At 39.9% G+C, this 12,348-nt stretch overlaps 1 protein-coding gene across 18 annotated transcripts in view; it reads right to left on the bottom strand.

Moving 5' to 3' along the window:
• The window catches only part of RIMS1 (regulating synaptic membrane exocytosis 1), a 146,135-nt gene that overhangs the window by 120,978 nt on the left and 12,809 nt on the right, over window positions 1-12,348 (bottom strand). For 17 of the 18 annotated variants that reach the window (XM_044421657.1, XM_044421656.1, XM_044421661.1 and 14 more), the window contains 7 exons: window positions 11,740-11,852; window positions 10,018-10,148; window positions 9,182-9,353; window positions 8,909-9,065; window positions 6,374-6,445; window positions 3,575-3,731; window positions 851-976 (listed from right to left, as the gene is read on the bottom strand). In XM_044421657.1, coding sequence (XP_044277592.1) covers window positions 851-976; window positions 3,575-3,731; window positions 6,374-6,445; window positions 8,909-9,065; window positions 9,182-9,353; window positions 10,018-10,148; window positions 11,740-11,852 — 928 coding nt within the window. The remainder of the gene's footprint in view (window positions 1-850; window positions 977-3,574; window positions 3,732-6,373; window positions 6,446-8,908; window positions 9,066-9,181; window positions 9,354-10,017; window positions 10,149-11,739; window positions 11,853-12,348) is intronic. The other variant, XM_044421662.1, reaches the window with a different exon arrangement.

Here is a 12,348-nt window from a genome sequence, read left to right as displayed (position 1 = left end):
ACAGTAGGCCTAACATTTCATTTGCCAAGTTGATATAGAGCAGGAGAGGTGAGGAATAGTACTTTTTTCACAAACGAATAATTCACATCAATGGGACAGTCCAAGGAAAACAATTGGAAAGCATGCACTAATACTGTTCCTTTGCTTGATCAATAAAGGCAGAAAGGCCGTGAGCTCACATTCTCCACCACCCTTAACAAGCTCAAAAAAATCTAATGCTTCCTGTATCTTTCTCCCACTATCACTCAGAGACATACTTCAGTACACAATTAGCAGCCAGGATTAAGGTAGGATCCAGTCTGGGTGACTTTTCTAATTGGACTACCTTTTGTCACCTCACCAAGCGAGGCTGTGATGAAAGAGATGGATGAGATGGATGGATCTCACTCTAGATGGAAGGATGGCAACCTAGATGGATGTTTTTATAGCCACTGTATTATAGTCACCAAATTAAATGATACAGCAACAATTATAGTCCATGGAAATACTATTAGCAGGATCAAATTATTTTTGCAAATAATAAGTCAGTAAAAGAAAGCTGTTAAATAAATCAGAATTCCTGCTTTGCCTAATGTATGCCACCAACCGTATTTACACTGTGAGTACAAACCAAAATTCTTTTAAATTGGCTTCCACTACTGACTAGAACATCTTGGCTTCTAATGCACACATTTGACTTGAGGGCTTGACAATGCCTTGAGGGCTAAACAAATCCTTTGCTGTTGGTGTTATTATTACTACAGACATGACTATTTCCCACCTCCTATTCTAGTTAATATAATGCATTTCCCAGCACAAGCAAAAAATAGATGCTTTTTTACATATTCAGAATCTTAAGATGAAAATATACCTTTCTTGGTCTGACAAATACTGATTATCCATGTCTCTGGACCTGCGATCAATTGGGCTTCGGGAGGCATCATGGTGTCTAGTTGGAGAACGTGATCGTCTCATCTGATGAATTTCATCTAAACTCCTGGAAATGTTCATAGAAGCAAACACATGCATGACAATGCTTTTCTTTTTGCACAGCATACTTTCATCAAGGTGAAATTTAATAAAAACTCAGAGCAGATTATCTGGGTGTGAGTATAGGAACCCCAAAGAAGTAACAGAAAATCCACATGGCCAGAAAAAAAAAAGGGGGGGGGGACAACAGATTTTAGTCCTGCTCACTTTTCCTGATAGAGCTGGACTGCATTCTGTGCAGTTAGGGAAAAATCGAACTGTTTTTCCCAAGCAGCCAGTATCTGCTCTATCAAGACACTGCAAAGACACTATGTCTCCTGCTATACTGAAAAAGAACCCAAAAGTGTTTCTGGGCTACTTTAAGATTAAAAGACCAAATACAGTAGTCAATGGTATTGATTTTCTTGCTGTTCCTGTCAGAACCAATAACCTAGAATGCATTTCTTTCATTTTTATCCTGCTCTTCTTTGAAACAATTCAGGAAGTGTTCTCTCCCACTGCTCCCCACTTTTTCTTTCAAGAATCCTGGGGTATAGACTAGACTGCGGGACAAGACCGCTCCAAGAACTTAAGAGAGAAGTGGGGATCTGACCACCCTTCCCAGTGTAGGGGTACTTCCAGATAGAGGGGTCCTAGTATGAAAAGTCAAAAGGTCTTCTGCAGCTCATCTCTTTCTTTCTTTTATAACATTATTCCCTTTGCAAGAAAACATGGGAGGATTATAAGAGGAAGATGACATCCTCTGACCCACAATCAAATTCCATAAAGGAAGTGGAATGATGGTGCGATAAAAGCTTCCTTTGGAAACACCCCAAGACCAACCCCTGCCCACTACACCCCACTAGCTCTCAGTGTATGCACACATGCAAGCAAAACAAAAGCGAAACCTCTCACCCCACGCATGTGGTGGCCAGTGTTTTTCCCTTGCCTTTCACCTTTACACATATTAACTGTCAGCGATGTTCCTCGTTTACAGATTAAGACTGAACAAGGTGACAGACAGTGAGGAGAATGGACACAAGTCATGTCACCATGAAGTTATCTGGCTTGTTACAAAAAAGTGAGAGGAGAGAATTCAGGCCTTTGTCCTGCATACACTAAGCCATCATTTGGAATAGTTACATATCATTGGTATTAACAAGGAGTTTAGTGAGTGACACAAAACATTTCCTTGAGTTTCTTTAAATATTGAATTTGCTCTGTGTGGTGAGCCATTGTCTGGAGAAACCTGTCATGTGAGGAAGTGCCATACTGTGCATTGTAGCACACGAGCCCAGCTAAATGTGGTTGCCCATCACTTTCCAGTGGCTAGAAGACTGGAGACCCTGCCCTGCAGACAACCGCTCACTAATTTATATCCCAGTGAGAGGTTGTTTGCAATAGTAAACCACCCTTTGTCCTAAACGACTGCAGAATTTCCTGGGGAAACATTTACCTTATAAGACTTTGGTTTGGTGAATTGTTTCTTTTCCATAGTTCCCCACTACAGACTCAGATAACATCTGTCACCTCTCCACTATACCTTCTGAACCTGTCCACCATCCCACCCAGCATGACTGGAAAATTACCACGCCCTCACTCCTTTTTATTTCCTTTCTGGCCAATTGATGCTCCACATACTCCTTCCCCCTTTTTTGCATTATGATGGACCAAAATCCTTGCTTGAGCTTTTCTGCCAGTTGCTGCATCTGCATTTGTTTTCATTGTAGAAATGGGAACAGAGATCTGAACACGGGGTACTCCTCCCTGCTTTTCCACTGCCTCCCATGGGAGCTGTGCTCTAGGCAAAACAGCTCAAATATACAAGGAGATACAATGCATTTTTCCCCATTCTAATAAATAAAAAATACAGTAAAGGATCCAGGATCATGACATCTCCTAAACAGCCTGTAAACAGCCCTGACCAAGGAATCCTGAGTGCACAACAATTGCCTTGCATAGAAATGATCCTTCTCTTTTCCCTATGTACAGACAGCTCTGAAAACATGCCTTACCCTTTAAGTTGCTCTCCTTTCCCTCTCCATTGTTTACTTTTCAAAACAAGGGAAAGCTGAAGAACACTGAATCCTCTTCGTCCAGCTGCCCATGATCCTTTTGTCCATGAATACAGGGGGGAACCTGATTGGTTTCAGGAACGGAAATGCCCTCTTATGCCTTGATATAATAATCTTTTTCATAAACTGTGGCTGAAGAATTCATTTCCATTCTACTCTGCTTTCACATTATCCTCCAGAAACTTACTAAGTACCACTCAGCACTGAGTATATCCTAAGGACTGTGCACAACACAGTCAGGATTCTCTGGATGGTACATCACTCCAGACAAATGGCTTACCACAGAGGCAGCTGCTGTGATGTGGAAGGCAACATATGGTGGTTTTGTGCTCTGCCCAAAAAGAACAATCTACTTCACATACATGTAATCACGATGGACATGACCCAGCCAGAGTGAAACATTGTTAAGGCATCTTGATTTCAATGGGAGTCACTCAAGTTCATGTTTAACTCTTCTCCCTCTACAATGACCAAGATCCAAAATGTACAGCTCAGACTGGATTGTGCCCGATGTGGCTTATAAAGGAAAGCAGCTACATTTTCAACCCTACCTCTGTAATGGCACATTTGGTAAACGAGAACGGGTCCTGCCCTGATCGTCACCACGGTGAGGAGATACAGATCGTGAACGATGATGGGTTGTTCTTTGCTGTTCTGGCACAGTTAACGTTGTAGATTTACTTTCTCTAGTACTAGACCTATAGCCTACTGGTGAGAGTGCAACAAAAATGAAGTTAGTTTAGAAACAGCAAAATGCTTCAACTCTGGACCCATCTTTCCAGGAAAGCATCCCCCTTTGATTACAAGATTTTCAGGTAGTTATTAACTAGTGAAAATCCTGAAATAATCATGCAGCCATGGCTAACAACTAGCATTATAATCAAATGTATACAGAGGGGGAGGGGATACAAACATACATACAAGAGAATTTACGTGCAGACTGAAAAAATCCCAAAGGTGAAAAAGTGAATAGAACAAATAGAATACCTAAAAGTATTTGCTACGAGGATCACTTTTTAAAATTGAAATCTCTGCATTTTTGGCTGCAACAATGAAACAATGCATTTACTTACATTCTTGTAATTGCTTTGAGGACTGAAAACTATGTTTCAGTTTCATTTAAATTACCTTTATAATCATATAGAAAGTATTTGACCCAACATTGATCAATAAAACTGTTCACAGAACAAATTTCACTTTCAACTAAACATAAAGAGGTTTCAATCACCTGCTGTTAACCAGAGCATTAGCACCACAGGGCAAAGCTATATAGGCAGAAAGAACCAAGTCTAAGAGAAAGATACCTAAATACCACCAAGATGCAATTCTGTGAGCCATCCTAAGGCTATATAGCAAGGGGATGGCATACAAAAACTTTAAATAAATAAATAAATAAATAATATAACCTAAGATCTGGAGACAAACACAAATAGTTTCCATCGAAGTATGAAAAACCTAATGATGACATATTCTTAAAAGTATTTTAACCTCCTGTCCCCAATTTAGAAAAACTACCTGGGTGCACATATAAATGAACTCCAGCACTTCAAGAAAGCCTTGCAGAAGGAGGTGAAAAGACACCAACTCCACATTCAAAGTCTCCCAACATCAGAAAGAAAAGGCTACCATATACATGAATTCAAGTCCCAAATACAAGTAGGTTTGAACTCTCTGAGAACAGTTTATAGAAAAATACGTAACCAGAAGTTCAAACTCAGACCCTTCTTGATAGAGCAGCTTTCCCCAACATGGTGACACCCAGATGTTGTGAATGGCAACCTCTACCATTTCTGACCATCTGGCTTTCTGGCTGGGGCTGATCCAACTGAAGGTTGGAGGAGCAGTTGCTTGGCTTAGACATTAACAGTCCCTTACGTCAGATTCTGAGTCGGAGAACAAGGGAGCTTATAGGGAACCATTCACAAGTAATATATATGCATCCAAAACGTACTTCAGGCACTTCTCTCACAAATTGTGTATGTCTGGTTTGTGGAATGGAAGATGAGCTGTGCCATGCGTAGAAAACTTTGCTTAGAACAGACAGAAAAACCCATCTACAGTACTAATTACTTGGATATGAAACTGCATTCTTATCCTAGAGATGACCAAAGATTCATGCTCATACATAATACACAAGAACAGAAAATGGAAATTACATTTGATACATTGATTTCATTGAAAATATATTTGTTGTAGTTGATAAATAGTACAAGGGCAGTATTAAAATTCTTAGAAATACTGGGACAAGCTATTCTGGGTGAGTCAGCAAGATACACTGTAAATTATTCTGGTTCCACTGCAAAAGCTGATAAGATAAATGAGGTAGTTGTACCCAAGTACTATTTCAGAAATGTGAAAAAATATAATAAATCTCTCTTTTTTGTTCATTCTACTTGAATTTCCAATTAAGAGAACATTATTGCCTTCTTTAATGTGATTAGCTACCCTCATAAGTAATGTTTAAATGAGTTCAAAGAACACCATAAGAAATCTATCATGTTGAGATTAGTATATAAAAATAGAGTAGCCAGGATATTACTGGCTACAATACTATATAAGCCATTGCACAGATGGAGATGAAGAGTGTGCACAGATTTTTACTGTAGCTGATCATCTGGTTGAAAAGCGAAGTCATTTTTCTGCTTCAAGCCTTTCTCCCCCTCTTCAGATAGTGATTGGCTGCAGTGGAAATGTCCATGGCACTTCTGGCAGGACTGCAGCCTTTATAGCAACTCAGAGTCTCCCTTTCTATGTATACATTTAGGATAATAACAACTTAAGAACACCAACCATGAGTATCAAAGACACAGCCATGCTTCATGCACTGAATACAGCCATGCATTATCAGCATATTCCATGGTGAACCTGTGCAAGATTGTAAGCAAGAACGCATCAATCATTTGGACACTGTATTTCAGTTGGACATTTGACTTCCATTTTTTGCGTTTTCTCTTCTATGCAGATCATTAAAGTATGTTCAAAAAAGCATAACTGACCTATAAAATATCCAAAAATAATTATGTATCAAAAGTATATGTGTAAACAAATATCAACAATATTTTTGTTACTGTTGATGTCCAATTCCTGCCCAATTTATTGGATTTTAATGTGTTGTGAGCTTCCCTGAATACTATAGAGACACAGAAAAGGCAGGACATATTTTAAATCCATAAATAAAATTGGTACACATTTTTCAAGGATCACCATGGAATAATGAATCAAATTACTTTCTAGAAAACATATTCTACCAATTCATCTTCTTTCAAAAAAATCTAGAAAATTCAAACTGGGAGGGGGAAACAGGATAAGCAAAAGGAAAGGATGTAGGACCATGCTCTTCACCCACGCACCTGAAGGAACTACTCCAATACCATCATCAACATCATAATCTGAGATGTCACTATCACTGATTCGCTGAGACCCTGTGCAACAGTAAGGCAAATAGACACCTGTATACTTAGTTCTTTTTTAAGGATTTAAGATAAGTAAAAAATTCCAGTTGTTCTGGATATTCAAATATGGGTTGCATTCAAATTTAAATACAAAATAACAACAACAACAACTATTGTAAAGTGGCTCAGAAAGGACATACTTAAGCTCTCATTGTGGCACTAATACACTTACTGCAAGTCTTCTTGCAGTTAAACAAATGCCCAACCTCACCCTACAGTCTGACATTACCTACAGCAGAGCAAATAGCAACTTGCATAACAGTGGCAGAATTAAAATGAAATGCCCACCATGGAAGGCAGAGTTGCTTAACAGCTCTGCTAGGTTTGCCAGGTCAACATTGTCTTAGTAAAATAAAAGCCAAAGCAGAATAGGGTTGTGGATTGCCATTATCTATCAACAGTTAGTATACTGCATAAGAAGCAGGGACTTCCTCAGCTCTTCACTTCCCATTCTGCCCCAAGCAGAGTCACGCAGGGCTGTTGCATCCTTTTGCTAATGGAGGGGAAGCACAAGTGCAGCGGCACCAGTGCAGCCCTCCCACCACTGCTTGGAAGCCTCACCCTAACCTGCCGCACTGAAAACAGCTGCACTTGTGTAGTGGCTCACAGGACTGGAAAGTCCGTATGGCTTGATTCACACGTGCATCTACTATACATACCTGATTCTGCACTGCTTGATTACTGTGCACTTGATGACTTCTGGCACAGTAGGGAAACTCTGCTGAAAGCTATTACTGACTGTGAGGTGAAATGAAAATTCCATCTCGTCATATAAGAAAGTCATCCCTTGATGATCCAGTCATCAAGGATGAACATTTATCTGTAAATTACTGCTGATCCAAAAGTGTCTTTTAAGCTTTGTTTTCACTTTTAGGGGTGAGCTAAAAAAAATTCTTCTGCCCCATTTGTAGGCAAACCTAGAGTGGGGGATCATTTTTGTTGATTTTCTAAAGGGACAAAGGAAGATCGAAGCTAACCAACTTTACTGCCACTAGTAGCAACACTGTAGTAATGGCAACAATTTCTTTGACTCAAAAATCCCCTAAATTTGAAGTAGTTACGCACAGTCTTCACTCTTGATCAACTTCAGAATGATGCCAGTTAGAGTAAGGACATTGTTCACTGTCCTCATTCTAAGGGAATTCTGGGTTACAAAAGAGAGAGAGAGAGAGAGATGGTTACCAGCCACCCAGGTGACTGCTGTTGTCACTTGGAGAAGCCCCACATTGCCAAACAGGTAGGACCAGTGGGACAAAGGTGAACCTTGTCTGATCAAGTTCAGGGAAACTCCTAACCTGAATTGTCGCTAAACCAAGTCCTTTTCTATATAAGATATGAATCCTCTCCTAGGCCATATCATTTGTAAAATTCCATCCATCCCCAGCCTTCACCTTGCCTATTGTCCCATGCCTCAAAGCAGGCAGTTTTGCCTGATGATGCGCTGTGTGAGGCTTTCAAGTTCAGGGATGGTATATATTTTCTCCCATTTTTATATGTTGATTTTCCCTCTCTGTTGCATTTATATTTTCTGTGTTAGAACAATCAACATTCTGAAAGTCATTATACAGCTGAAACATCTTTTGCTGGACTTAAAGGCTTAGTGCTTAGTCTCAATGAGACAGTTAAACATTTAGTAGCGAAACCAATAACTTGAATATTTAGTTGGCTGAATTGAGAGAGACTGTTTTGGAAAGATCTGAGATTGCATCTGCAATCCATTAGAAACAACGAAGGCACACCCTAAGCCAGTGATGGAGAACCTTTTGAAGACCAAGTGCCCAAACTGCAACCCAAAACCCACTTATTTATCACAAAGTGCCAACGCTACAATAAAACCTGAAAACTGAGGTTTTAGTTTAGAAAAAACACCTCACAGTCAGACCAAGCAAATATATATATATCCTTGGCAGCACACTGACTGGCCATGCGAAAGCTCGGACAAGTCGCGGCTAATGAGTCATCACCTGGCACCTCTACTCCTTTCCGAGCATGCGCATGGCCCCTATGTGTGCTGTTATCCGATGCTCGGCAGCTGGGGCGATGCTGGGAAGACTTGGCTCGCGTGCCGACAGAGAGGGCTCCGCGTGCCGGCTGTGTCACGCGTGCCATAGGTTCGCCACCACTGTCCTAAGCCTTCCCCAGCCTGGTGTCCTCCATACATGTTGGACTGCAACTCCCATAATTCCCAGCCAGCACTGAGAATACACTCCCAATGGCAGCATACGTGGGCCAACAGGAAAATGGTAAACTCACTCAGAAACTATACAGCAGATGCAGTTATTTTCCGAATTTACATGCCCAATTTTCTGTGGATCTTTGAAAGCACACCTCATAAAGAATGCCATCACTCAGATATCTGGTCACACTTTCTTATATTATAATAATGTCTGGTCAGAAGCTATTGATGAGAAAGAAAGGGAATTCTGGACCTACTTTGCAGTTTTTTGCCAGAGTTCTCTCCACCATGGGCATGTCTCCTTGGCATGAAAGGTGATGGCTGAGGCAGAGGCAGGGAGGATTCATCATGGGTCTGCAACTTATACCAATGCGGTTCATCATCTAAAAGGGCTGTCTCCAGCTCTATAAGGATCTACGGGGGAATGGAGCAAGCTTCATCTTAGTTCCACCCACAGAAGTCTTAAAAGTAGGACCTTCTATGACATCTTTAAAACAGAACTCTCTTACAGTGCCAATATGCGCATTCACCTCTCCAAGAAAATCGCTTTCTTCTTCTTGCACTCTTGGCTGATCCCAAACAGTGATTTCTAACATCCGTTCCCTAAAATCTCTACGGTGCACATGTGAGTAGAGAAACGTTTGGTTCCATTTTGGTTCTAAGCTTTTCTTTACTGTTTTGGTCCTTCGTTTACTCTTATCACTGAAATAGAAAAGACCGTGGTAAATTATTATGAGGCAAACAAGTCACAGTGCTGGGGGCGCTTTCTGTTTTCAATGGGAGGAAAGGATCACTGGGTAGCCAACTGATGGTGGCCTTGGCCAAGAAAGGCCTGGGAAAGGAGACATGTTTCCCACAGGGCCATTGCAGAGGGACCACTGATAGGCAAGTGGAGAGACTGACCAGTTCACAAACAATTTAATTAAACCATCTGGAGTGCTGTTGTCACCCAGAAGCTATTTATTATGCTAATTATTTTCTATGACATAGAGCAGGGACTGAGTGTTGCGTTCAAATTATGAACACTAGAAAGCAATGCCCAATAAGATAAAAAGAGAGGGGACAGAGGGATGACGTAATAAACTACTTCCATAACATAGAGGAAAAGGGGGGGTTATTATAGGATTGGAAGGGGTGTGTCACAAACTGAACAATCACTTCTTTAGCAAAAGTAACTTTCTGATCCATGAAGATGCACTTCCAACTTGCTTAAGAGAGGGTTCTTTACCCTCTAATGAGAACATTTACTAGAAAAGTATAAGGCCATCCAGAACCAATTTTAATACCACATATGAAAAATGATTGAGCATATAAACACAAAACAAGCTGTGCTTTTGAATTATATACTTTTAATTTGAGGTACTACCTTCTGTCTGGAAGGAAATACATTTTCACATAGGGATTCCTTGGCCGTCCATCTATTCTAGGTGGCAGACCTGTTGCTTGAAGAACATTCACTATTAACTGATGCCCCACCTTGTCATACCATAGTTTAACCTAAAATAGTATAAATAACTGTAAATTATCAATAAAATTATTTATTTTGGTTCATATCCTATCTCATTCTCTAAACTTGTGGTTGGGGTAACAGTACGTTAAATTTATAATAGCATAATAATGTAAAGCATTATTAAGTTAATACCCAATATGCTTGATTAAATAGAAAGTTCTTGCTGCTGATCCACTGAAGCTGATTGGCAAAAGATTTAGGACAGATGAACTTCTTATTAAAGATGTACAAGAATTTCCTTTATATTCACAAATCATGTCTTATTTGCAAACCTGAGTGCAAAGATGATGAGTGTTTTTTTAATGCTTGAAAATTTGCTATTGGGTTGAAAAATGTGCATTTAATTTTTTCTCACTTTAGTCACTGAAGGGGGAAGTATGCCATTTCAAAAAATACAAACAGAAACATGCTCTTTCACCATTCAAACAACATGTAAAATAGGCCAAAGCCTAAAATGGAATTGAGCTGAAGTTAATTAATAATTTGGGGAAAATTTAGCAGAGTTTGAACATTGCTAAGTTTCTTGTTTCTACTTCATAAAGCCTGTAATTCATTTATAGACACAATGACCAAGAGAAATTGGCAGTAACTTGAATACCTGTAAAACCGAATTCGACTTATTAATGGAGGATGAGTATATTAATAAATGCTAGGTATGGTAGTAATGGGAAACCTGTAGGTTCAGATGCAGTACGCCAATGTACACAACTTGCTCATGAGCAGCACTTTGTGCTTCCAAATTGGCAGGGCAGGGAAAAAGGTGCAATTTAACTGGAAATACCTACTTTCCCCATTTAAACTGTGGTTTTGCCAGTCATTGGGACAAATGCAGGGTTTTTTCAGAGGCAGGCCAAAATTGGAGAGCATGGCTAAATGCACTGCCTCTGTTGCAGGCTGTTCTCAGCAGCCACCACTTAATGGCCATATTTCTTTCCAAAAGAATCCACACGTGTCATTCTGAAATGGGCCTCAGTGGGGAAAAGCCCACTTCTGAGCAATGCCACATTATCATTTGCGGGGCACTGTTGAGGGAGAGAAATGAACTTGACCAGTCAGTGGCTGCTGGGAAGAAGCTCTGATGGCAGGGTGAATTTTGTATCCTCCTGTTCCCCAAAGCTGATGGAAATTTAGCCCTTTATTTTACATTTCATCTTTATGAAACGGGCCTTATGAAACAGGGCTATGCTCATCTCTGTATGGGGTCTTGTAAACATAGTTTACTTTGTTGAGAAGTGTAGCAGCAAGATGCTTTTATTCCTTAATTAAATGGTGGGTATCTTTGGACAGTCTGGCAGCTGTGCTCCCCTCTGCTACTACCTCCATGAAGGAAATCAGCAGGAGAAACAAGCAAGATGTGTCAAGTCAAAGCCTCCATTGTGGCAGAAAAACATAGCCTTTTATTTCATTATTAGGAAAAAAATGATCACCAGGGAAATCTGGGAGCTACTCTCTCGGAACACACGTGGCTCATGAGGTGTGTTACCCATCCCTGTCCTACTTTGTGCAGAATATAAAGATTTTTTTTAAATCACATCTGAACAAAACAACATGAGTGCATGAGATAAAAGTTGCTCTTACAGAAAGCTGCCCAGGTAGGACCTGTGGTGCATCCTTTAGGGCTCCAGGACTTGTGGGGGAAATAACAGAAATTGAAGGCCATTCCATTTTTTGAGATTCAAATGAGCTAGAACCTGGAGAGAGGAAAAGTGGGGAAAGAGAGATCTTCAGTTTAATTCCAGATACATCACAACATGTTTTCTGATAGTTCTACTTGTATCACAAAGTATTTGCTTGATGGCAACTATGCCCACTTAACCAACTAAGCAAGGACATCAACAGGCAGTTAACTGTTATCATCAGAAAAGAAATTCTTTTTGAAAGTGAATGAGCTGAAGGTGACAACAGAGCTGAAGTCATAAAGAATAAGAATAATAAGTACCTTCCCTTGTTAGCCCATTTTCCATAGCTGCAGGCAAATAAAAATATGATTGTAGGAAGGAAAATGATAGAAGGGGGATGACAGGAAAGGGAGAAGAATAAAAACATTTGACAAGTTTAAAAACAAAATGAAATTAAATATTAGATGTTTGGCAAAACTTTTTAACTTTGACTTTGAACAGATGCAAAAACAAAAGAAGCCAATGGAAAGCCTTTCTACATGAAAAACAAGAAATAATCAATCTTCCT

This window comes from Varanus komodoensis, unplaced genomic scaffold (assembly GCF_004798865.1).
Source record: "Varanus komodoensis strain SLA01 unplaced genomic scaffold, ASM479886v1 scaffold12, whole genome shotgun sequence".
Lineage (NCBI taxonomy): Eukaryota > Metazoa > Chordata > Lepidosauria > Squamata > Varanidae > Varanus > Varanus komodoensis.
The sequence above is the reverse complement of the archived record's forward strand: the minus strand, read 5'-3'. Positions and strand labels throughout refer to the sequence as shown.